The sequence below is a fragment of the Coturnix japonica genome, chromosome 15 (assembly GCF_054131305.1).
Source record: "Coturnix japonica strain WE chromosome 15, WE-NBRP24, whole genome shotgun sequence".
In the NCBI taxonomy this organism is placed as follows: Eukaryota; Metazoa; Chordata; class Aves; order Galliformes; family Phasianidae; genus Coturnix; species Coturnix japonica.
In genome coordinates this window covers 5267197-5294841 of record NC_140677.1, presented here as the reverse complement: position 1 = coordinate 5294841, position 27645 = coordinate 5267197, and the positions used below count along the sequence as shown (strand labels likewise).

Genomic DNA, 27645 nt, shown 5'->3' with positions numbered 1-27645 from the left:
TATAAAATAGAAGCATCCAGCCAAAAATCCATTTGCTTACCCATCACATTCTGCAGCATTCCAGTTTATTCGATTTGTGTAATACAATTCCAAGCGCATATGAAAGAAACAGATACACCATGATGACAGTAATGAAACAGTATACCATTCATCAATATAAGAAATAAACTTTTATTATATTTATTGACATACAGCTGCTGTAATTGACAAAGTTGTAGCAGAAGTTCGTAACAAAAAGCAGCATCAAAAATACAACTAAGTGGCAGGCTTCCCTATAAACCAGTTCAGAGAGCAATACATTTTACTATGTTATATACTTGAATTATGCCACGTCAGGTACTGAAAAGAAACTAGAATACTTAGTTTGCTGGCAGCATGGATGTTAATAAACGAGTATTAGTAGCATTAGTCTGACTAGAAACAAACATTTAGGAATAACGCAGTACACTGAGAGGAAAGTTTATCACATATGGAAGTCATGAAATGCAAACACATGGAAATTACAACAAATCATTAAGGTACAAAAGAAAATAGAAAGATTGGTTCTAAGGTCTGCCACTTATGCTAAACCACACATACTCTTCTCCCCATAGATAACTAATGCCATCCACCTGCATGACACACAAGATGATGGAAAACATCTTTCCCAGGTGACATCATCTAGGCTATCACAAATCAGTTCTCACCTTCTAAGACAGCAGCAGACCCCCAGACTTCAGAGTCAAAGAGAAAAGTATTTTCCATCAGCACCCCAAAGTGCTGACTTCAGATTGGATACACAGTATAGCACACTTTGATATTGAGCAGAGACCAGCTTCACCCAGCAGTGGGTGTGTTTTTAGCAACACTTCAATCCATGCTTCTGTGATACATTTTTTTTAACTTGGTTATGAAATTAGTTTTATCTTTTAGGATGAAGCCTAGAATATTTTCCTGGCAAAAACAAGCTTTCCACGCTTTTTTCTTTTTCCCCCACAGCGGTTCAAAACTGTTTATTTCTTGTTAAAATTTGTATAAAAACACTGTAAATCACCTTAATATCAAGTAGTGTTGCTTCAGCTTCAAATCCTTCAGTTCCAAATTTACTTCTCAGAATGCACCACACAAAGCACCCTGCACAGTAAAAACAAACTATGCCTCATAAGAAGAGAGGGAAAAAGAGTTCACGCTTCCAAGTTCTTTAAGGCTACAGCATTTTGATCAATAAACCACAGGAGCAATTTACTTTTTTACACCACTGACCTGTACACTCACTTTTCAGAATGAGTGAGATCTGTTGCTGCAGCTATTGAGGTTTATGTAACACAGCTTCTAATAAAGAAAAACCCACGTGAAATATGCCGCTGTGCTGCTGTTTACTAAAGCCAGGCAGTCGGTTCTGGTGGGCAATTCTTACTACTCCTCCTAACAGCTCTGTGACTCTTTGAAACAAGGCACATTAAATAAAAAAGCAACTCTATCTGCGTTCAAAACAAAAAGGAGAAAAACTGGTGGTTCGGTTAAAAGAGCAGCACCAAATGTTAACATTATTATTAGGATTTTTGCTGGTAAACTGTTTACAAAAGTGAGAGTCAAATGGTGGAGGACACGTCCAAGGGTTTCATTTTAGTACGCAAACGAAGTTTTCAAACAACAGAAGAGGCAATGGTTTCTGCTTAGAAGTTCATACTACTAAAAATCAGGCCGCTACCTTGAGTGAATAAACCTTGATAGTAAAGCCTAAGGTTAAACCCTGCACTGGAAAAATCTTTGCCTAGCACTGCCTCAATATTGTTTTTCAATTACTCAAATGAGCTTATTTAAAAATGAGCATTCTGTAGTCTCTGCAAACATTAATCCACCCTTAAGTCATGCTTACGCAAAAGAGAAGTGCGTCAGCTCAGTCCAGAGGCAATTTAGTGACATTTACAGAGCAGCACTCTTCAGCAATCAAACAATTGCTTCATGTGCTCCTGCCATCCCAGAAAGCTGCTCCTGCCTTCAGTCCTGCCTCACATCTTCCTGCAGTTCTCCAGCTGCACCTGACACTGGTTTAAGTTCCACCACCACCTTCCCATACAACGCTGACATTGCCTCACACATTTTATTGCACCAACATTAATGCAACAGATTATAACAGCATCATATTCCTAAGAATGGCGAAGACACTGTGCTTGTTGCTACAAGGCTGCAATCTTCCTGTTTAAAACAGGGTTTAAAAAACTAATAAAAATAATAAACAAATATGTATATATTAATATGTATGTATAATTATAGGGGGTGTTTGTATCAGGATTTTAATTCTAGTTCGTGTAATAGAAAGTGATCAGTTAAATACTTCTCTGAAGACTTCCACAAAGTTTGTGGAAAAGCCTATTTCTCTTGTCAAGTTGCAAGGTTCTTTTAACAGGAGCCTCTGCAAAGGAGAGATAGGAAGGCTGAAATCACAGCGCCTCCCAGCAGGAAACATTAGGACAGTTACAAACAAGAAAGAAAGTTGCTAAACTAGTTTCTGTTTCTAATATTGGCACGTTACTGTTTCAAATGAAAAGCTAGAGAAGACATGTGTAGCCATCTTACCCATTATAGTTAAGTGAACCTATCTTCTCTCCCATTGCCAAGCAACGGTGATTATTCAAATACAATATAATAAGGCGAGGATATAAACTACACATTACCTACCTGCAGTTAACAGAACATAGCAGAAACTAATAGATGCCAAGTGGCTCCACTCACCTGCTGAGAAACAGGCAGTTAGCAATTACTAACAGAACACAAATCTGTTTGTTTAATGATTATGCTGAGTTACTGCAGCCCTATCGGACAGACATACAGGCAGTACTGATGAGTTCCATAAAGCCCCAGATAGCATTCCTGAATTATTTCAAAACAAACTAAAACAAAACATAATTGCACAGTACGTAAAGGAATAATAAGTGTGGTAGTGAGTGAATTGTCAGGATCAGCTCTGAACAAGACACGAGTTTTCAGAACCATGCAGGCCTACAAACCCAGTGCTGCAGCAGCAAACTTCCCAGCTACATATGATTATACCAAAGAAATAAGCCTACTAGATTTGACCCCAAAGTAAAATCAGATTGCCTCATTCTCCCATTGATTTCCTTGCTGCAACGGGTGAACCTTCCCAAAACTCATTTGAAAACACATATTGTGTGTGTCTCTAGTCATGTCGATACCAACTGGTTGGAAGTTGGAACATCAGGAGTGCATCCATCACTTTCAAAGAGTCTTGCTGTTAGCAAGGCTTTTTGCTCTACTTATCTCCTTCACTGAAGCTCATCTTCTAAACCTTTACCCAACACTGAACAGCCCTCTAACAGATGCTACAGCTGGAGGAGGACTGACAGGAAGACAACACCAAACCAGCTCACACTATTCTCCATTTTGAAACAGATCTAATTTACAAAGTCAAATAGATTGGATTAGAAAAGTAAAAGTCCCTGAATAGTTCCTGTCCCATTTTACTTCAGTGATAGCAAAGCACACATAAAAAAAATCCTTTGTATAAGTTTTAGAGGCAACTCAGTTATGTCTTGAATATCTCTCAGCATTGCAGATAAAATGTCATGGCTTAGTTAAACTTTGCCAGTTTCTAAATAAACGCACTCTGAGTAGAAGTGGGGCTGGAAAAAAAACTAAACAGTTACTTTAACAAAACTATAAAGCCTCCCTTAACAGCTCTCCTGAACTCCCTGATAGCTCACTGCTAAAAGAAACATTTTTAGTTCAAGAGTTCCTGAACACTTTTCTCTACAACTCTATGCTACATCCTTTTGCTTTTACCTTGTCTGCCTTCCTGTCCCTTTATAATCAGTCTGATTGCAAACTGATTGTTCCCAAGCTTAGCCTCCACTCTCCCCTAGGAATGACGCAGTGTGCTGTGATGTTCCTACACTGCACACCTCACTTGGGCCATTAGCTCAGGAAAGAGAAATAAAAAAGATAAGAACACTACAAAGTTCTGTTCCAGCACATCTTTAAGTCACATTTACAAATGCAGCTTTCTGATTTACCCTTCTGTTTACATCTCATGCAAAGAAGAAGAGGCAAGAATGAACTGGAAGCAAATCCTTCGCTCGCTGCAGATTTAAAGCCTCCAGTAATGATTATACTTTACAGACTCTTTTGCAGCTTGCTTACACACAGGGATTTTGACAGCTGTTCTCTAAATACACTCTCCCACCCACTAAGCTCCATTGTAAACTACAAGGAACAAGCACAGGGTCAGACTTGAGCTCCTTCTGTCAGCCTTATTCTCCTTATCTTGAAAACCAGCATCTGAGCCCACCTCCTTGTGCACTATGAGGCAGATTTTAGCAGCTACCACCCGGATAATCTTCATGGGTGTGTGTGGACATGCTTTTCTGAGGACTGCAGATCTCAGGGGTACAAGAGATGATGGCAGGAAGAACAGCCCCTCATCAGGAAGGCCCTGACCTCAGTGCTCCCTTTCCCACACCTTGTCACCTATGGCTCTGTTTGGCAGCCATGGGTTCATCCCAAATTAAAGAGTGCATGGCCAAATCCTTCACAACCCTTCACCACAATGCAAGGCCTCTATTTACATACAAACACCAAAATAGAAATTGCTGCAAATTAACTGCCAGCAAATTTTAGACACTGACAAGTTCTCTGATACGCTCTGCTTAGCATTTAAAGGCTGAGCCTGCTCAAATCCCACTGAAGTTCAGCTGAGAGGTGAATCACTGAGCTCTGAAAACACAACCTAACTACGGTGGGTTCCTCATCCTACGGGATCACGCAGAAACATTCTGGATTGAACAACATGCTTAAGGCTATGTAAGAAGTAGGATGTCAATAAAGCCAAGCTGCTTGCCTGGACACAGAGCTCTCGGTCCCCTGCCCTGGCTGTGCAGCATTCCCTCAGCTTACTTCAGAAACCATAAGGGGGAAAAAAAAAAAATGTATCTTGCATTCTTTAATTAAACCTAATAAATAAAACAATATTAAAAATACTTATAGTACATCCATAAGAATCAGTTTTCAGAGCCTTTGCTTGGACAAAATAAAGAACAATACAAACTGATGGATTCAGTTTCTCCTTTTGGCTAGCTATCAATAGAGCTCTTTTGCATTAGTAATTAACTTTAGTCAAATTATGCCCATTTTGTTTATTTGAAACTTCAAAGCTTTCAGAAAAGCACGCTTCCCTGACCTAAAAAAATAAAGGCTTTGAAGTATCTGAATGAAAATCAACTTACCACCATATACAACTGAGTCATCAGACGCAGAAAATACCGTGATACATTACCTGCCTTTGTAAATGAAGGAAGACTGCTGGTGATATGCATTTCTTAGACAAAATAGGAGCTGTGCTGCCTTCCTCACATAAATCAGAAATAGTCATTTATTTTAAATGCATTATTTCTGCTCTCACCTTATGAAGTGTTTAAGCTTCCTCATTTTTACAAGACTTCAATCACTTTATTATACAACTATGAAGAAGAGTCCTGCTTATTAAATACAGCCAGGAAAAGAAATACCTTGAAAACTATTTTGCCACCAACCATGAAATATAAAGAGTATGAATATAAAGAGCCCACTATGAATTTTGTCCTACAGCTCACCCTAATTAAGCTCCCTGGGTTATTAGAAGTCAAAGCATGGTCAAAGAGTTGATCAGGAATGCTTCTGATCTCCAGCCTCAAATAATCACACCTATCAAAGAAGTTTTTTGCACTTGCCATGCCCTGGAAAAATACTTCCTCAAGCATTAGGAATCACTGATACATTAAGAAAGAAACTACAATTAAATGTCAAGTTAGACAGTCTGAGCTCTATTTCTCAACACAGAGAAGCAAATATGAAACATTATCAGAGGTTTTGTTCCAGCTCTTCAATACTTGCAGTGAAATCATGATAATTTCCACACTACCTAATTATGTCATCACAAAGACTACAGCTTTGAGCACTAAGCAGCATAACACTCTAAAGCAATCAACATGCAAATGTCCACAGCAGTAGAGAAACATAGAGAAGTACCTGCAGTAACAGTCTTACTGTACGACTAAGTCGTAACTGGTTTACCAAACAACTGGACTGTATGGAAAGGACTGCAACATTTCCTATCCCAGAAGCACCACAAAACTGACTGATACAAAGCTTTTGTTTGAATCACCTTGGTTTCAGGTAGAACACTTAGACCTATATGCAGTGAATGTAAAGGAATGAACATACAAGAATAAAGACAGGCTCCTGGTTGTTTTTGGCGCAGCTGCACAGAAATCAGAACCTGTCACAGAACAGAGGATGAAAGTATGCTTCTTTAATAGGAAACCAAAGGTTATGAGCATTTTTCCTTACTCTGTGGGACACTTCTTCTTTATTAATATTTCTTTATTATTCACTCTGAAAATTCACCCTGCTGCCATCCTGAAATCTCAAAGCAAGTCTGGGACAACACACGCAGCATTATCTCTTCATCATCAAACAGACTGACCTTAAAAGTCTATTTCTACATTTCTTACACCACTGATCAAACATTCCAGGCAAATGAATGTCTATTTTAAGTCATCTTTAAAACAAAGCCATCTCCAGTTTCTTGCCTTCTGAAAACTCAGACATGTTCACCGCCTGTGCTCAGATGTTTGCAAGGATTGAGGCTTTCAGACATGTAGAAGTGCAGTGCACAATAAAAGCTCATCAGCGAGCCAAGGGGTAGAGGAGAGCAGTCCTTCACCAGAAGCATGTTCATCAAGCAACTCTTTAGAAACACTACCTACCTGCAAGCTGATAACATTAATCAGGCACTAAGCAACCAAAGGCACCAATAAAGCCAATGTGGCTGCTCGTAAAAGACAGCAGAGTAATGATCTGAAGTCACAAGAAGGCATGAGGGGGACAAGGAGAAAATCACCAACTCTGTAGGGTCAGCAACTCTTAACACTGCTCTGTGACCAAACCCTGTGTGAGTACCCCACCTCTACTGCGCATCCCCAGTTCCACATCATCAGTCTGAAAACAGATTTGCAGACAACGATGAATGGTTTTTCTGAGTATCTTTGTTACTAAATCTTCAAAGAAATAAGGTGGGTTACTGTGGTAAGTGAATTAAAAATACATATTTTACTTTTTAATCATGGCCTGCCCAAGGAGGTGGTGGAGTCACCCTCCCTGGCAGTGTTCAAGAGGCATCTTGAAGAAGAGCTACAAGATATGGTTTAGTAGCTTGTGGTAGCAGTGGTACAAGGAGGACTGTTGGACGAGATGATCTTGCAGGTCCTATCCAACCCTGTGATTCTATGATTCATTTCACTCTTAACAGGAGCTATCAGTGGGATGTGACACGAGCCACCTCTGCACTAGTAGAAGAAAACACCGAGGAATGACCAGAGATTGCAATCCTGAATCTAAAACAAGTTCTAGAACTTGAAGAGAAGTCAAACCCCTCAGCTTCCTCTGTGTGGCATCATTTTATCTCCCTGCATAGACTACGGGTTAGCTGGAAAACTGACTGACCAAAATAACCTCTGTTAACAATATACAGAGAAGTAATTACTGAGAGGACACAGAGAAAGACCCCAGATGGGCAGGTTATGCAGGAAGGTTCCTTCATGTCCGGCTGACATCTGACATAAGACCTATGCAGCTTCTCGAACCCCAAAAGACAACAGTCCTAACACAGATCTTGGGTAAATAAAACGTAGCCCCAAAATATGTACTTTGAGAACATATTATTCCCCAGCCCCACCTCTCTGTGTTTCACAGCATTTAATGCAAGCTCTAAATACCAACTCCTCTGTTCCCTAATTTTACAGCATTGCTGTAGACTATTTCAAACTGAGCCATCTAACTGAGAAACAAACCCAGACTCAAACTCTGCATGAAAGAATTTAATTAAATACTTTCACTGTTTCCAATGTGTTTAGAGAAGCAGAGTGGAGGAAGCTAAATAATTCAGTTCTCATGCCATCTTCAGACCTTAAACAGCTAAGCAAGAAAACGGTTGATAATGAAAAGTATTCTGCTGCTTTTAATAGCACTTTCATCTGTAATTTTCATAGATATCTGTGTTCTTTATCTTTACCTATCACTTAACTATAATTTGCATATGTAATCTTTCCCATAACTGTAATTTTCCAGACAGTTTCATACCAATATTATGTAGAAGCAACTCTTTTTTTTGCAAGGCTGTAGCTGGTTTCTTGGCTGCCATTAAGTAAGCAGATGTCAAATTAAGCTGTTCTTTTGCCCGTGGATCCCTCAGAGGAAGAAAACCAAACAAAAAAAAAAAGCAGCATTCCACAAGTGATTTGTTCCTGGCTTTTCATTTGCAGCTTCACATTTTTTAGTCAAAAGTTTCAAGCAAGAAGACAACTCCACCAAATACAGTCAAACATCCCCCTTACTTTCCCATCCTAGGCAATTCCTATTAAACTTTCACATCACCCCAAGAATTTAAGTGGACGTGAGTTAGACGCCAAAGCAAAGTAGCTACAGAGATTTCTGCCTCCTCCTGACATACATTGAGACTCTTGTTCATTGCTTATATTCCTCAGGGTCTATCTACCCCTGTAATACATTGCTGTTTTTCATCTTTCCCAGCTATTGCTCCCACGAGCTTGCTTATTGCTCCAGAAGTATTCTAAATGCACACTGAATGAATGCGTTTGAAGTTGCTGCTACCAATGTTCTCAAAACATCTACCTATTTTCAGACAAACAAAATCATGCCCTTTACAATTTAATCATCAAAAGCAAACAAATATGCAAAAAGTCTCTTGCTCTACATCGAGTTAATGCCCATCAAATCCTGAAGGCCATTATTGCGCCTCGTCCACCTTCCTTAACACAAACAGGACTTGACACAGCATTCCACCTTAACTTCCCCTCTTAGTTGGGAACTAACGCCTACCTGGTTAAAATAAGATCAATAACTCACTATTAATTATGGATCAATGCTTAATTACCATTCCCAAAGTTACTGTCATAATCAGTTGCAGTGATAACCTGATTCCTGTCTGTGCCCTGTATTTTATTAAAATGCTGAGGTGGGAGATGTACATTCAGCTCTGATACACAGATGGCTCAAAACTGGCTTCATCAGCAGAGAATATTAAAGAAGGGAATTTTCTGTAGAAAATCCTTAGGGTATATGCTCAAAGCTGCAGATTATAGTCTCAAGCATGCACAGAAAGATTGGACTGTCTGAGGCAATAATGAGCTGAGCTGCTTGCTGCAGGTGTGGACCACAGCAACAAAGGAATAAATCAAGAAGGGTTCAGTAATCCCAGAACTGTCCTGGTAAGTGCCTCCTCAAGATGGAGCAGGGATCCAAAACTAATTTCCAGCTAAAAATTAATATTCAAAACAAAAGGGGAAAATTATCTACACCTAAGAAACAATCAAACTTCAACCATTTCTATACACACCTCACTTTTCTATACTCCCAAAAGAACCTCACCATCTTCCCACATCCCTCACAGCATCCTTGTTCGTAGTCAGACTAAATGAAACTGAAATAATAAGAAGAAAGAATTGTCACACACACCAACAATATTCTAGGGAATAAGAATAGGAGGAAAGAAAAAATTTCTTGGACACCCCTAAAGGAAACAGAGTTTGTCTACTCAATAATAGTAACAAACACCTCAGGAGGCTGATCAATGAAAAAAAGCACTTGCTTTTATAGGAAAACATTTAGTTAATCCTAACCGTATCCAACCAAGGGCTATCTTTGGGTGAACTGCTTGGGAGTTCAGAAGGTGGAAGAGTTTACTGGTCCGTGACCAGGTTTAAGAACATAGGTGTCCCTGGTAATTCACAACCAAATGTCATATACATAAAGACTACCCCTTCTCAGCTCACTGACCCTATCCTATGAATATACCTAAACGAAGTACAAAGAATGGCCAGTAAAAACAGCAATACCCTCCAAAGAGGATTCTCCAACTGTGCTTAAGGGAACTGCCAGGAAAGAGTGGGCCAAACTTCCACTGCATATCAGCATTTCAGTGCTGCCTACAGATGAGGACTATAGTTGTTTTTTCTATTTAGGCACATATACTAAAAAATATCACTTCTGGCAGTCAGGAGGCTCATGTAATGCCTGCCTCAAAATGTAAAATATTAAGAATTATAGTGAAACTGACAACCAGGCAAAGCCAAACATAGAAGCAGACTGAACCCCCAAGAAACTTTCAACAACTTAACATAAAGCCAAGAAAAAAAGCAAGACTTCTGGCACATGAGTAGCTGCTGAAGTCATAAATTACAAGTTATTGAAAATAACACTTCCCCTTGCGTGGAAGATCATTAACTTCACTTGCAGCTGATAACTTCTTAACAAAGACAAAACTTCCTCCATTCAGCATTAACAAGGCTTCACAAGTTGTCAAGCTTAGGAACTGAAGGCATCTGTAGTGAACAATCTTGTCTATTTCTAATCCACACAGAATTCAGCAGATTTTAAAGCAGGACTATTGCTGCATCCAGTCTTTTCCTATTTATTTTAAAATAACATGCATGAAATCTGGAAACGTCAGGGTAGGACTGAGGATGAGTTTTGAAGGCCAGTGCAGGGCTGTGTAATGCACCAGCTATTATCTGATAGTTGTATTAGAAAATTTGAGAGATACCTTAAGCATCTTATTATGGCTCTGACTTAATTGTTCCTTATTTATATTCATCGCCGAAATTCACTGCATCTGAAGCTATTTTGAAAACACAGCACTCTCCCAAAGGGCCGAATCCAACTCCCATTCAAATAAACAGCCTTCAACGGAGCCTATTTGTTGCTAGCCAACAAGATTGAATTCTGCTGCAGAACGGTCCCTGGAGCGTTTGTCACAGCTCTTTACAAATACTGCTTCAGTAAAAGCAGGTCTAAATACGCCTGTCCACAAGCACTGCAGACAACTGAAATTTATCTTTTATCTTCTTGAAACACTTGGTCAGATGGAAACTCCTAGAGCGCTAAGAACTGAATCCATGAAAAAGGGGGGAAAAAATAAGTTACAAGAAGTTAAAGCGACAAAGAGAAAGCTGAAGGATGATAAAATATTTGCATGTGATAGGATCAATGTGAACCTCTTAGCCCACCCTTAAAGTTACAGAGAAAAGAAACTTTTCTTCACTTATGTTTTTACACACACACACTCCTCCAAATCCTTGTTTCAACAGCTGTGAGCAGCATCAATGGTTTTACAATCAGTAATTCTGCAACAAAGTGCATGAATAGCACTCCTACCACCAAGCTCATGAGGAAAGATTGTAAATCCCATCAGGCATCGACTTACACAGGGTTATGAAAACACCAGAAGGCACTGGATCAGAAACAAAACCGATCTGCAGTGCTCCTGCTTGAGCCTCCTGGTACCAGAGCTCCAACAAACTGCTCAAGCAAATGCTCAGCTGGTTACAAGGCTGGGACTTTCCCAATGTGGAATAATGAGGAGAATCCCAGAAGAAACAGTTTTAAAAGTTTAAGATTATTCACTACTGTAGCTTTGAGAACAAAACAGGTTTTGCTTTTTTATAGTAAATTATTGGTGCCATTTCTGGTCTACATTAAGTAGGGAACGGGTCAAATGAAAGCAATTGTATTAATAAGAGGCCTCCCTCAGATTCCTTATCTTGCTACTTCATAGCACCACGGAAAGCAGATCCTACACCAGGAGAAAGGTTTGTAGCTTGATAGTGTCAAAAGTAAAGGATGATTCAGATATGAACTCTGTAATGCGATGTTGCAAAAAAATGAAGGCCTTTCCATAGGAAAAAAGAAATGTATCACTTAAACAAGTTGACTCATTGTTACGTTGTAACAATGGGGTTCTTGAAAACAGTTTGTATGGAAGGAGCATAACTGGAGAGATGCGCTTAATAGCTGATAGCTCAGACACAAGAACACGTCATTTACAAGACAAGCCAGTAGCTCTATTTTGTAAGGAACACACAAACAAATTTAAGAAGTTGATGTGTTAATATGTTAATAATTTTGAGAATCTGAGCAGATGTGCCCTATAAAAGCTCCCCAAATCAGAGCTCTACAGAATCAAAAAGAAGCTACTTCTGGGTTTGGTACTGTAGGGTCAGAGTTATTTGAGCCATCATGACTGAAACACGTCTTCAATGTAACACATGAGCACGAAACGCTGCTGGGGCTCTTTGCCAATCAAGGCAGAGTTAAGTATGTATACACAAATAAGTGCATACACATATCTGCACACATATGAACCAGACGTGCAAGTGCTCAACTGCACTGAATTCCACTGTACCCACCATCAGAAAACTAAGGTTCCCCCAGGCTGAAGGACAGTCCATACAAAAGGTGCACAGTGCAAATTCAGCTCAGCTGATGGCACACAGCCACGAGCACCCAGCAACAGCACCATGCAGCACTCAACTCCAAACCAGCCATGCTCCCCCATGAGGCTTTTGCTCTTGGGAAAACATTCAAGTGCACGGACCAAAGACGACTCCCGTGCAGCTGCTGATCTGATAAGAAAACAAAGTAAAGGAGAAGGCACCAGAACTAGCCCAAATGTGCGTATCTCATTTCATCTTCAGCTCCCTGCTGTTCCGTGGCAGAGGTGAACGAAGGCCTCCTCCCATCAGCCCAGCAGAGCCCCTGCCCCCAGCCGCACAGATGGGAGCCAGAGCCACCAGCTGAACGCAGCTGCCCCAGACACCACTTAAACTTACACTGCGGAAGCGGACAAGTGGCTGCTAAACGAAACTAATGACCAGCACCAAAAGGTCACGCGATTTCCTCCCAAAGACCGGTTTAAGCCTCGGGCAGAGCCGCACTCCGACTCTCAGCTGTTCCCAGACCTTTGCCCCGGGCACGGGACAGCGAGAGGAGCGAGTTTGCTGTTTCCTAACGCTACAAGCACGCTTGTTTCCACCTCTACACGTTTGCTTGTTTCCAGCTCTCCCAACACAGCGTGGTTTCAGGCTCAGCACACCTCCCACAGCCACAACCTGAGCAGGGAAAGCCTGCAGGGCGTGAAGACAGAAAGCAAATCTCTTTCCAACCACGGGCTGAGCTGAGCCCCGAGCCCAGCGGGAACCCGGGGGGCAGGGGGGAAGTCTCCTAGGGACGTCCAGCAGCAGGCAGCGGGACGGGGAGCGGGGCGGTGTCTGCAGAGCCTCCCTCCTCGGCAGGACGCGGCGGCCGGGACTCACTCACCGGGAAGCTGCCCCGCAGGCGGGCGGATCGCAGGGCCAGGTCCCGCAGAGCAGCGCACGCCCGCACGGTCACGGGAAACGCCATCTTGGCCGCTCAGCACGCCCGCCCGCCGGCCGCTGTCTCCGCCCTTGCCCCGCTCCCCGGGCGGAAGCTCAGCGCGGCCCCAGGGCTCACATCCCTCCACGGGGAGTTGGGGAAAAGCTTCATTCCATCCACGTGGAGATGGAGCGAACACAGGTGTGATGTGTGTTTCAATTAAGGATCTGAAGATGCAGCTCCTAGATAGCATTAAGCAATAACGTATGGTATCCAGTATTAACCTACGTATTACTGTGTGCTTGTTCTTTCAAAACGCTGTATATTGGCTTCGGTATGATGATGGAGGAATATAATTTAATTTTTAGTTTCATAACTGCAGTGTTTCCTATTCATACAAACTATTATGGCTGTCTGTGTTAGGTTTAGATATATAACAGGTATATAAACCTTCAGATAATGTGCACAGATTACACGCAACACTATCATTTAATAATATATGGAGCACTTTCACTGTTTAATATAAGTTATGGGGAACCTTCCTTTCTACGTTTTTATTGTTTAGGATTGGTAAGTGGAAAAATACTGTGCAAACACACAGAGTTAGTCACCAAGAGATGCATTTTGGTATCTCTAACATTGGAGATAACTGACTTTTGAAGTATGAAGAGCAAAAGTATAAAGATGGACTGTCCTCATGTTTAGTTTCCTTGTTCATAAACATAAGCCAAAGAAATGAAGAGTAGATTGAGCAGGTCTCACACAGCAGGGCAAGCAAATGCCAGCTTTCTTGCAGTGTGGGGTAGAAGGGTGTGTGTGTGTGTGTGTGTGAATGTTTGAAAGATGAGACACCAATATAGATTATTGTTAGAAAGCCTCACTTAGGCTGCAGTAACTTGAGATCACCTAAGGATTATTCCCAATGCACTGTCCACAAAACAACATAAAAATAGGGTCAAGAGGGACTGATTTCAAAGCACATCCCTTCTAGGCTTCCAAAGATACCTCTTTGTAGCTCTCCTGGAAGTGCAGCATTTACATGCATTCCTCAGGATGCATATAAAGCTAGACTATAGCTAAGATGTTTAGCAGTGGTGCACTTAATTTCAAGACATTAATGGTTGTTTTGCTTTAAGGTTCAAAGAAACCTTGTATAATGCATGTTGCCATGCTCTTGTGATCTGATCCCTAGTCCTACATAGTTGATAGTATTTAGTGAGAGCACACAAGTTGCACGGGTAAAGAAAAACATTTTTTAAATGTTCTTGCATTACCTGTTCATTGCATCTGTATTTGTTAATGATGAGATCGTATGCTCATTTTCTAACCCATACAGATTACCTCCTGAAACATTATTTGCTGAAGATCATCACAGCCAGCACATGGATGGTGTACCCAGCAGTTCAGAAAGGTTGTTTATCATTAACTTATCAATTTACCAAAAAGCCATTTGACAAATACAAGCTCATTATAGCTAGCAGAGCTGAGGTTTTTTTTCTTACTAATTTTTCCTGAGTAACATATCTGAGCTCATGCTGATACATGTCAGGAACAAAACCATTATTACAGCAATGAAGTGGGGAACATTTGTGTTTTTACAGAAAGTATAGTCTTCTAATTTAGCCTGAAATAAAATTAAGACAAATAATCATTCATCATTCAGATGATTAGTCTTACAACTTCAAAGGAGTACTTACGTGAGCCCTCACACTTTTACTTTTTAATCACTGATTATACAGTTGCCCTAATCTGCTTTTGATGGGTTGCAGCCTCATTTTCAGAGCACTGTTAACAATGGGCAGAAAGACATTTCATCGTGTACTTATCACCTAGTAATGATACTTGTGTCAGCTGCAGAAGAGTCTTCATATCCACATACATTTCCTGATGAGTATGTTTCTGTGTAAGACATTCCACACACAGCCTTCCCAGGAATAACACGTGTAGAGAAGCTACATAGAATCCACCAGAATACCACTGACAGTGGCTGAGGAACAGAAAATAAGATCACAGACTGAGCCTTACAATGTGTAGGCTGAATGATACCTGCAACGATGAATCAGTTCTTCACATTCCTCATCCCTGTTCATGTCTTTCCCCTAAATTAAGAAAAAAAGATAAAAAGTTTATGGTTAGCAGTAGATATACTGTGAGTGAAGGGAGGGTAGCAGGAAGGATAAAGTTAAAACAGCAGCATTCAAAGCTGAAACACAAAAGAATGAAAATCAAAGAAGAGGAAAAATAGAATATCAGAATTTGTAAATGACCTTCTAGGTCAATGAGTTCAGTCGCTGCACACAGCCACAAAGCCTCCATTTGTTAAATAATTACTCAAATAAAACGTAAGGGATCCAGAAAGCTAGAAAGATGGAATGTTTCTTGGCCAAGTGGGATTGGATTTCGTGGTTGCAAGCTTGGATAAATATGAGCTCTAACTACTGCTGCATCATCAGTCTGTGTAAATATCAGTTTACATTTTTCATTTTCAAATTCTATACACTTCTGACATATCTACTGGAGCTTGTATGTGGCCAGGAGCAAAAGAATAAAAGTGAGACTTAAAACAGTTCCTGAACTCCGTGTTTGATAGGGCAGGAAGTCAGGGAAACGCACTGTAACACCATATGATAACTTCACTGTATAGTTAATACTAGGAGCAGGAAATACATGACTAGAATGAGAAAGGCTTTAAATAGTAAAATTCAGTAAAGAGAAAAAGTAGTAAAACAACCTAATTTAAAAAGACTTTTAGCAAGCAAGGCAATTCCAATGGCAGCAGAATAGTAATGATCCTTCTTGATACCTAAACATTTGACCCCATGGAAGGAAAACATTCAGGAATTATGACATAAATTAATTGACTGAAAACAGTAGAAGTGATGCATCAATTTACAAGTGATATCTTCCTTTTGCCAGCAGCCTGCTGTCTAATAAGGCAGGCAGTGGAGTTCAGGTTTCTCAGCAGAGATAGACTATCGGTCTATAATACTCAGTTCCAACAATGTTGAGAATCCTGATATCGTGGATAGAAAGACAATTTTATTGAACTTCTGTCAGAAACAATATAGGACTGAGAGTAGAAAGAGTGTAGAGAACTGAGCTGTAGGATACAGTGGAAGAAATACTCAGAGGTTGGACCTCTTTGATAAGATGTGGCTCTATCTCTACAGAGGCTTGGAAGCCTTTAAAAACCTATAGAGAATCTAAGTTCAAGAAAGAAATACCTAACAGTCAAAAAAAAGGGGGGGGGGAGGAAGGTGAAGGGTTACTTGGGGAAGAGGAGAGGAGGTTAGAGTAGCAGCAAAACAGCAATGTAATAAGTAGGCAGGCTCTACCATGTATGTGCTAGTAATTCAGTCTATTACTAACGAAAACACTCTTAAAAAAACCCACTGGCTTACCAAATATGAAACAGAATGACTAGATTAATATCGCTTTGTAACCTACAATTAACACTAAGTCATTACATTTAAAAACATATTCAACAGCAAGCTAACTAGAACATAAAGGAAAGCTCACAGATGAAGATGCCCATTTAGATAAATAACAACCATACCCAACAGCACATGCATACTAGTAGGAATCAGTGTGCTCCATTTGTACTAAGTAATTAAGCTCTTTAATTCATAGTAGAGCTAGAACAACCATGTAAAAGGAAAAAAAGCAAAATAGCCTAACCTTCAGAGTAACCAAAGCCTAACAGATTGAATGTTAGGTAGGATTGTCTGAGTCTTGCACAGTCTCTGCAAAAAACTGATTATTTTCCAGAAATGGAACCTGGATATAGCATGGTGCTATAGACAGCTGTAATCAAGGTATTCCTATAAGCAATATTTGGTTTTTTTTGTTGTTGCTGGGTTTTTTTTTTTTTTGTTTGTTTGTGGGTTTTTTGTTTTGTTTTGGTAAAGAAAGGCTAGAGAAATTAGAAAAGCTATAGCTGTTCACATCTGTAGCAATTGGACAGTTCAGTACAATGGGAAAGGTGTTACAACAAAGGTGTGATAATAAAATGGTTAACACAACAGAGAGATGCTATAAAGAAAAGGAAAACATGACTCACCTGCATTAGAAGATTCTAGATTTACAAGGGAAAACTTCACTAAGGAGGGATCTCCAGGAAAAGAACCTCCTTCAGTGGCAGTCAGCCCTTAAGGTCTAAGGGAGGTGCAGCCAGGCTCCACCCCTTCTGGTTGCACACCTGAATTGCCTCCACCTGTGCTCCCAGGGTGGCCAGGTCCTTCCCCCAGGTGTTCAATCAGTGGTTCAAACTGCGACTCAATAGTTACCATACAATGTTGCATCTAATCTATGTTTTGATTGATACATTGCAAAACACCTTTTACACATCACCCCAACCTGTTGCAGGACTTGAAATCATCTATTGTAATTAAATTCTAAACCCGTAGGTTGAAGGGACTGATAATATGTGAGAGGTAATTTTTTCCTGATGAATTTTATGGTTACAGAGGGAGAGAAATTGATTTTCTGCCGAATTAAGTATTGATTTAAATGTAGCTTTCCTAGTCTGGGGTCATGGGGTACCATTTCAGTGGATTTTGTAGAGTGCTTGTTGTGTCTTCCTATTTCAATAAAATCTTTCTGGCATAGATGGAGGTTTCACTTTCATTACAGCTGGCTGGACATCAGCAAGTGGCTCAGTGATTGTGGAAGTTCGTGAAAACCATAAACATTTTAAACAGTCTTTTTAAACAAAGAACTGCAGCACTGTGTAAAAAGTCTTAAAACCTGAATGCACCACTAGAGAAAACTGAAATACCTGAACACAAATCAGATATAGCTTCTGCTATGTAGATTGTTTGTCCTTAATAAATGTTTTGATGGTTTTGTTTCTTTAGGAAACCTGGGTGTGTTTTGATGCATAAGAATGAGTCTACAATCAAAATTCTACCCCAGTGGGTATTTGCGTACTCTCTGGCTGTGCTTCAGAAAAAGCTGTGTTTTGACTTAAACAGAAAAGCAGTGAAGACCAATTCATTAAAAACAACTGCCATAGGAGGTATGTGATTTGTTTTGAGGATCGTTTCAGCTCAAAATGGAAATAGTAATAAAAATTCAGAGAAACAATTGAAAATCTACAAGGACGGCTCATTTAAAGGCTATGATGATTTTATGTTTTGAATTAAGGTAATGTGTTTCTAAAGTGTAGTATTCTGAGATAATTACTCATTTATTCACTTTAGATTTAGCTCCTTTAGACTTCTAACTTATTCTTAGCGAGTGTTAAGCTACATACTGAAATGACTCTGTTACTCAAGGCTACATGTGGTTTACGCAATTCAGAGTAGGATTCCCAACAAACGGGAGAGTTTGCAAGGATAAATGTCATTATTTTATCTCTGCTGGTCTCCAGAATCATAGTTATTACAGTGTTTGTGACACATACGTACAAAATATTGAATTTACTTTATAATAGTTAACCAGTTTCAATGAACAGTGGGGGGAATATCTCTTGCTGGAGGTCTGTACCTACTTAAGGCTTTCCAAAGGTAAGCAGCTCTTTTTCTTTGCTTCTGTATCTTTGGCTGCTGCATTTGGTCTTGTTCTCACTTGTTGTAGCTGAAGACTTTGCTACCCTGCTATTATTGTACCATTATAGCATTACATCAAGTCATCAGGTGGTATTTATAACTGAAAGTATAGTATATTAGTAAATACTCCCTCAAATTCTAATGGAATTAGTGTGTATGTGAGAGCTGATGAGTATTTCCTTTAATAATTGTCACTAATGTTGACAGACAGGAGTAAAGAAACAAAACAATATTGTATGACTTGTATAACATATACAAGTGGTTGTTACGTTTCAACTGAAAACATAACTGTTCTCATTCTGTGAAGCTGAAAGCACTCAATTTGTTATTTAAGCACAACAAATAACTGAAGAATTTAAAAATACTTCAGAGTTCTGTGAAGAGAATAATTTGTTTGGCAATGATTGTTATGAATTAATCAATCAGCTTTAATGCTGAGTATTATCTTGTGATGCAGCATATAAATATGAGCTTTAGTCAATATGCAGGCAAAGAAAAGGCTTGGCAAGAGATTTGTCTCTTGTCTAGAGTTTCTGGAAAACAGCAATGAGGCTTTATGCAACTCTTATATCTCAATATAAAGAACAGCCTGGCTTGTGCTGTCTTATATTAGAAGCACAGGTCTAAGCAGTAGCAATGCACCTTCTGCAGACCCTTTATCACTATGTCCTGCTGAAGCCTCTTACTCTTTTCCGGCCAGTGGGAGCAGTAAGCTGAAGATTTCTGGCACTGTGTAAAGCTCTATGTATGTATATTTACGTGTGTGTTTATGGGTGTATATATAATGCAGTCCTTTATTGACAGGATTTTTTTTATAATGATGTAGAAGGGGGGAAAAGTCTACCTTCTAAAGGTTTTTTTTTGGACATAAGAAGGCCTGCAGTATTTTTATTTTTTTTTTCTGTAATGCCTCCATTTTCTTCCTGTGTTATTCAAAATTATGAGTAAGTTTCAGTGCACCTAATTTTGTAGAGATTACTGGCAGAGTGAAGGTTAATAGCGTATATATGTCATTAATGAAGCCCAGTGATTTCAAACTGAAGTTGTCTAACAGTAAGTAGTGCTTAAGGACTCCAAAGGGCTGAGAGAGTGAGAATCAGCTCCATTAGCCCCCCTGGCCCCCCTCCAAAGTGAGAAAATCAGCCCTCAGTGAACTGTGAGTAAAGACCATCAGAGGTCATTTTTCTTGATGGGCAGATGGAGAAATGTGTTTTTGAAGGTAGGCTGTTAAGTTTTTGAAAGGCAACTATCAGAGGTCATTTAAGACTGTTGATTATGTCCTGGGCCTCAGTCAAGATTAAATAGCAAGTTCAGAAGTCTCATATGCACAGCAGAGTGAAGGGTACTTATCACAGATGAAAGTTAAAGAAAAAAGATGAAGTCAGAGGCAAATTCAAGGAGAAGAAGAGTCCTCTCATTTAGGTTAGCATGCTTATTGATAAAATGAAAGCCAGAGATTGTTTTATCATGTGACACTTTTCCTTCCTTAGCTATGTGAAACTGAATCGGTGTTCACGTTTGGCATTCAGTTTCTGTTCTTCTTACTAAGAATGTTGGTGTAGTTACAAACTGTTGTATACCAGAAAGATAAGGAAAAAAAGAAATAAAAAAGAGGGGATGAGCATGCAGCAACTGTCATCCTAGTCAAAAAGGCATTTAGAAGCATGACCTTATCTCTGTAATGTATTTCAAAGCCATTTAACGTAGATGAAGCAAAAGCTTACAGAGAGGTTTGATGCTGACTTATTTTGTCTCGTTCCCTTTGTTATCTGCCAAACAATGCAGTAGTTATATATGACAACTCTCCTTTACAGATGAGGTTGCCATACTAACTGAATCCAGCTCATCTATAACTTAATTCTTGTGGTGTCTCTAGGCAAGTGGTCTGCACTACTGCTAAGGCCTCTGCTCAGATACCACAATGACATCTAAGCTAAGAGGTTCTTGCTCAAGGAAATTCTGTTCATGTGTAGAAGCAAGCCAGATTTTTCATCAGGGAGCTATTGCTTCTCATATATAAAGGAAAACATCAGCTACTGTGGTAATAATACAGAAAACTTCATTAATTACAGCACACAATGAAGAATAAAGTGAGTTTAAAGAAGTCTAACAGATGGTGAGGTATAAACAGACTTTTAAAAACAGTAACCTTCACAGTAGGGAATGCTATAGAAAAGAGTGCAGACTGACTTCCATTAGAACATTTTTACTTCTATGTTTAGAACGTAGAAGTATTTCCAGATATGTTCTTTGCTTAAAGTTGAATTATTCTAGAAAAACAAAAAGCAATGCAATTGCTTTCTAACTGGAGATTATAAGGTTGAGTACTGGGGGATAAGAGGATATGCTGTAATGTTTTTACTGTTTTTCTGTCATTTCTTCTGCAGTTTTGTAACTCTCTAAAAAGTTATCAAGACTTCTGGGAAGAAGTTTTGTGTTTAGCAAGGCAAAGAAGAAACATACAGACAGAGGAGCTCATGTAACTCTAATTTTGGGGTTAGGAGAAAGGAATAGAGAAAGGCTAGAGATAGTGGCATAAAAAGAGGAGCCTAGAAGGTGCCATTTGCCCCAAAAGGAGGCAAAAGCAGGGTGAGGAATTGGACAAGCGTAGAATCATCTAAATTGGAAAAGACCTTCCAGACCTACCAAGTCACATAACTAAACAGTGTCCCTTAGAGCCATGTCTACCTGTCTCCTAAATACCTTTAGGAATGGGGACTCTACCAGTTCTGTGGGCGACCCATTCCAATTACTGAAGTATTGTTATATGTTAGAGGCCATTTTAAGAAATAAACCCACAAAAGATTCCTCTATCAAGCATTCTTCTGTACCTAAGAAACTAAAATGTGATTTGCCAGATCCCCTCATAAGCATCCAGAAAATACCTATAGTACAGACCTATAAAGTATTTGATTGGAGAAACCATGCCTTAGAACTAAGCTTATGAGGTTTAAGAACTCTGTTCCCATCCAGTTACTTAGTAGCAGAATTGTAGGGAATTAACTGAATGCTAAGGAAAGGCTGCTCTCTGTTTCACTGCAACAGTACAAGGACGACTGCTCTTATCTGCTGGTATTTTAACTGACCAGCTCAGATAGCTGCTTAGCATCCATGCTATCTTTGTAGGCTGTCTGTTTATAAATCCCACCTGTCTTTGTAGACACTGAAATGGGAAAAATGTCTTCCCTTTTTACTTTTTCCCTAGTGTTGAGTGAATTCAGTAGGGAAACAGGATAACAGCTGAGGAACATCTATGTGGGGGCTGAATCTAGATGATCATTATGGTCCTTTTCAACCCAGGCCATTCTGTGAGAGTCAGGTTGTTGGGTATTGGACAGTTTTGATGCTGTAGTCAGGTGGCTTGAAAACCTGGAGTTGGGGGGTTTTGTTCTAATTTGTATTAAGGGTGTATACTTTTCTCTAGTGGACAGTTTTAGTTTCCATTCACTTTTCCATTATTATTCATCCATTTAGGCTTTATTGGATTGATCTTGTAATAATATACGGAACTGAAGTTATTCACAGTACCCACTCCTAGTTCTTTCAACTAACAGTTTTCAGCTGCCTCAGTGATCTACATATTACACTTCAGCCTGCTGTGGCAGTGGGTTCAGAGTAGATCTCCAAAGGTCCCATCCAGCCCCTACAGTTCTGTAATTCAGCTTCATTGATAATGAAATCCTATGTTTATGTCAATAAACTGAGGTTCTTTTACTTTTTATTCCTGATGTAATTGGAAATTAAGCTTGGTTTATTTTTAGTCTATACATTTAATTGCAAGAAAACAACAGTGAAATAGTCTTTGGAGGAAACAAATAGCTTATTAAGAGAAGACCTCTGAACCCAAGCAACTGTTATTTCAAATCTGAAATATACAGTCACATGGAATTGTAGAGATGAAGTTTGTTCAGCCTTCTGAGCTGGCATATGTTTTGCAGCTGGACAGCAGGAAGCTGAGGTACTTTATGCTCTAACACACTTATTATCTCTGTTTCATCTGTTATCTGGAGGTCCCCAGTGTCCAGCATATGATAGCATAGAGAATATTCAGAGTAAGGTCAAGTTAATGGCTATTCTTTTAAGTTCTGGGGTGATTCATTGCCAAAAGCACATGTACATTATTCCTTGTTTTATATGAATCAAAAACAGCTCTGTATGATGCTGCCACAGCCTTCCTTAGGATGTAATTCCTGCTGATATTAGCGTGTATTGCAGTGTGCCAGGCCCTGTAGGCTCAGGAAGGTGTGGGCTTTTTTTTAATGTATCAATGATCATGTTAGCCTGCTCCTTGTATGTGGCAATAGCAAGAGAGAAAGCCTTGCCTCTTGAGGAAATCTTGCAGTTGTTATCAGAGCATTCAGTTAGATATCATTTCTGGTGTGTAGTTGTGTGTTCACAAAACACAGGTGTGAAACTGTGAGAGCTCTGAAGCTTAGGAAAGGAGCTCTTTGCTGCAGTCTCTCAGTGTGCTGAAAAGAGAACAAGTATGTATATATTTTATTGGTTTATTAACTTGTCCACCCTTTTCCTGACAGGCATCTTGACTGATTTTTCTAGGGCACCATTAACATCTGGGGACTTAGAGAAATGAAATAATGTTATATTTGTTGAAAATCAGAATAGTATTTAAATATAATCTCATTAAGAGTTAGCATAATGGAACCTCAGTCTGATGATAGATACTAAATGAAACTGAGTGTGTATGTATGTGTAAATACATGTTTGTAACTGATGCAGTGCATTAGGTGTGCTGAGAAATGGAGTGCAGACATTGGTATGACAGTCAACCATAGTAGCATCATTTAGGTACAGTGATAGAGGATTAACATTGATGAAGGATGAAAATGGGAGAGACAGTAAATTGCTTCCTCTATGAAATGTGACAGCTCTTTCTGAAAGTATTTTTAGATCTGTCTCTTCCCTTTTTTGATAATAAATTATGAAGAGGGTGCAGATGATGGGCAAACTATGAAATCATTTGTTCATCAAATGTTCAAACTAAGTGAAAGAATATACCAAAAGACTGTGTAAGTCTTTTGTTGCATAGGTGCAACAATGCTACTCTAAATACTGATGTTTTGTAGAAACATTGCTAAGCATGTGGTGCAAATCAGTGCTGAATTCCATTTCATCTTCATTTGTATGAAAGAATTAATTGGGCAATTCAGAAAGTGTTTTAGCTTTTTCAAGATTTCTGGTGTTATATTCTGGGTGAATTTTTAAGAAAAGATGATAGTTTCTGAGCCTGTTCCTTCTTGTCAGCAGCAGTATTTGGAGGAACAGTTTAATGTTTGTATCATTACAGGAAGTTACCTTAATATAGCTCATAAGAATAGTCTCATTAAAATCAAAGAGTGTGACTATATGGCTATGCAGACACTAAGTTTGACCCAGAAAGAGATGATGTGCTAGAGTTTGTGACATCCTCCAGAGAATTCACTATTGCTATTGATTTTCACATGAAGGTGCTCAGATAGTACAGTGATGGACGGCAGTATAAAACCCTAAGAGAGATGGATAGACATGATTAAGTGTTTATTGGCCAGTAGTCAGTACCTTATCCTCTCGGGTCCCAATCCACAGTTGATATGCTGTTACCGCTTTTAGCTACAGGGTTGGTCATTAAACTTGAGAAGAAATAGCTGATATATTTAGGTCCAGAGGTCTCCCGTTCATTGCTTGTTTATCTCTGTACTAGAGTCTAACACAGTTACAATGCAAAGGCCTAAATCAACAGAACTGTTGTGAATATTTTATTTGTTAAAACCTTCTAATTCAAATATCAATCTCTAAAGTTTTCAGCTATCTTGTCTGTTCCCTGGAGAATTTAGTTTCCCTTGAGATTGTGGTCTGTTGTAATTTGTTCCAAAAGAAGCATAGGAATCATATTTTATCCTGGAAGGATTATTCTCCCTTTGTGTTCTTTTTAATGCTTTTAGTTGAATGGTATGAACTTTTCTGAGCACATTTCTAGGATTTGTAAATTAATATCAGACTCCTGATAAAGAGCCTCTTTATCAGATAAGTAAACCTGGAAGAGAGTCTGAATCTTAACAGTGGGGATGGAGGATAGAACTGTTATCTTAAAGCAAATCTTATTGCATTTGAGTGACACACAAGATGGAGTGCCTTTATTTTGTTCACTGGTTATATTACTTCCACAATAAGATACAGAAGCTCTGTAAGAAGGAACTTGTGGGACGTGGATGTATTCAATAGCAATGTGTAGCAATGAACATATTACAGAGTAGCAAACTACAAGATATCTAGATGGCCAACTGTCTTAAGAGCATTTTCAGATCCTGCAGATCGATGTTTTGCTGGTTTCTGGACTTAGCGTAGTTGCTATTTCCATCAGTGCCTTGCTATGCAGAAAGATACTGTTCTGAATTTAGGCATGCTGTTCTTTCTCAGGGCATACTGCACTTTGCCAGCCATTGCCATCAATTAATAGGGTGCTGCTGGTACCTTAAACTTATTTTTGTCAAGCCTAGTGGTCTTCATTGGAAATGGAGTTGTTGTTTATGTAATTGTGTCTTCTTTCTCAAGATTAATCAACAATTTATACTTCATGAGATCAAGTTTTTGTAGCAAATCGAAGCAGCCTCACCTACTCAATTATTTTGTGTTCCAGAAGAATTTACTATCATAAAACTGTATAGTAAAGCATGGGGGGAGAAAAAAAAACAATCCTAGGATAGATGGAAACTTTATATAAATTCAAATAGTATTCCATAAATACATAACATCAAATAAAATGTAGGAGTTAGAAGATACCAATAAAGCAGCATACAAGAGAAGCAATGGTAAGTAGTGTAGTAAGATGTGCTAATATCATGGCTATATAATGTTTTTGTAGAGAGTGTCTTGTAAGCAACCAATGTTCTCAGATAGTTAGCTGATTCATGACACTGTTTTATAGCTGTTGCCTAAAGATTCATGATTTACCTTTTTTCCTTACTGAAACTATTGTATGTTTACCAATTCAAAATAATGCTTATGCATTCAATAGAAGACAGAGGAAATGGAGTGTTGCTCCATTAAGGATACCAGTAACTTTATACCTTTGTGTAAACTTCCAAAAAAAAATCCTGAAAAGAAATGGAGAGCTCAAACAGAATGCAGTATATTTTGAACAATTGCACTATTTTTTATCCAATTAGTTTGTGAGGATTTAGGTTGGTCTTCTAGGAGGTGTTCAATAGTAATTCTTGCTGTGATGGTACTGGTGTTATGGTCTAGTGGTCTAGATCCTGGGAGCATGTCAGCTTTATCTCAGTCAGCAGCATGTGAAGAGACATTGTGCATATCATCTGAAGCTCCAGAAGAAGGAACACTGTGATCTCCTTTAGTCTTCTCCTTGTTTCTATACTTCAGTTCACAATTTTTCTTGATATGGTTGATATATTTTTTTCATGGTATACGGGCTGCAGAAGCTCAGTGAATTTAAAAGTGGGAAGAGACAGCTGTAAATATTACACAGAATTAGAGAGCAGAATTAAGAAACTAATAGAATAATGTGCCTTCCAGCTATAATTTCAGTTTGCCTACAGAAATCCTTGTGAACTCTGATTCCTTTGCTTGGGCAAAAATAGAAGGAATGGATTATGAAATATAATTATTGTAGTCAAAGCAAGAAAATGGGGGCTATTTGAAAGAAGGGGACAGACATTTTAGCAGGATCTGTTGTGACAGGATAAGGGGAAATGGTTTCAAACTCAGAAGGCAGATTTAGGTTGGATATAAGAAAAGGTTTGTTTGTTTGTTTGTTTTTAAATGGTAAGGGAAGTGAAACACAGGAACAGGCTGCCCAGAGGAGTGGGGGTTGCCCCATTCCTGGAGACATTTAAGGTGTTAAAAAATTGACTAGCCTTTCTTTTCCCAAGTAACTGATACATCTTAGAATGGCACTGCTTCCCTTGGGCGAAATGGTCTCTGCTCATCCTAACCTCATCTGTGTGTCATACCTAGCCTTTCTAAAGAAGTGGAAGGACTGTAATGATCAAGAACAGTCTGAAATGGAGTACGCCAACTCTGGACTAGGCTAGCGTAGACTGGTGGAAGCATTTTTTTCTATTAAGCATACACATGGTTCTTTTTCCTATGTTGACTGGTTGAAATATTTTTGTCAGACAGATACACATTGTAGTACTGTTCATTGAAGTCTGGATAGGAGAACGATGTGCAGGATCACAGAGTCATAAGCTCCCAAAGTAGAACTGACAGCTCTGACACAAAGACAGTGGGTATTCTCTGAGCGGTAGTAGTAGTTTCAGGCCCATCATATGTAAAGCAATTACTGTGCAAGCTAATGAAATCAGATGCCAGCTTTGCTGTTATAACTAGTTTCACAACCTCTAGCCTTCTGAGCATAACACAGAATAATTCATAATGGGGCTGCACAGAACTCTTTCAATTAGATTTCAGCAGTGGAGCGAGTTATTTTAGTTAGGCAGAAGTATGCGAAGCCTGTAGGCTCTGGCACATGGTAATTGAATAAATAGACTCAGGCTTCTGCTATCACAAAAGAAATTAAGAACTCAGTGTAAAAGATGTAAGAGTCTACCTCTAAAGGACACCCATTCTGCTGAAATCATCTCGTTGCATCCAAACTCCAGTCAAAAAACACTTCTGTATGAGGGGAGAGGTTGCTTTTTCTCAGAAAACCTCTCAGGGGTGAGGATGCCTTCAAGAGCAGACTGTGAGTGCAACTAACTTTCTTATGCTACAAATGTCAAAAATGTCTGCAATGCATAAAAGAAATCGAACTTTAATCAGTAAACAGGGACTGTGAAGACACTCAGGGATGCTTCTTTTAATAAAGGTGATATTTCAGCATTTCAGGAAAGTATCAGTGCTAATCACTTGAACCTTACACAGCATAGTCTCTTGTGTGTATGCCTTTATTTTT

At 39.2% G+C, this 27645-nt stretch overlaps 2 protein-coding genes across 4 annotated transcripts in view; one reads left to right on the top strand and one right to left on the bottom strand.

The window, feature by feature from the left end:
- SUCLG2 (succinate-CoA ligase GDP-forming subunit beta) overlaps positions 1 to 13253 on the bottom strand; it is a 99959-nt gene extending 86706 nt beyond the window's left edge. The window contains exon 1 of the mRNA XM_015875362.2: positions 13150 to 13253. Coding sequence (XP_015730848.1) covers positions 13150 to 13233 — 84 coding nt within the window. The 5' untranslated portion in view covers positions 13234 to 13253. The remainder of the gene's footprint in view (positions 1 to 13149) is intronic.
- A 16-nt stretch (positions 13254 to 13269) lies between these two features.
- The window catches only part of TAFA1 (TAFA chemokine like family member 1), a 286245-nt gene continuing 271869 nt past the window's right edge, over positions 13270 to 27645 (top strand). For 2 of the 3 annotated variants that reach the window (XM_085516244.1, XM_085516242.1), the window contains exons 1-3: positions 13270 to 13386; positions 14522 to 14596; positions 18042 to 18202. In XM_085516244.1, the coding sequence (XP_085372370.1) occupies positions 14568 to 14596; positions 18042 to 18202 (190 nt within the window). In that variant the 5' untranslated portion in view covers positions 13270 to 13386; positions 14522 to 14567. Of the gene's footprint in view, positions 13450 to 14521; positions 14597 to 18041; positions 18203 to 27645 lie in introns of all 3 variants that reach the window. The other variant, XM_085516243.1, reaches the window with a different exon arrangement.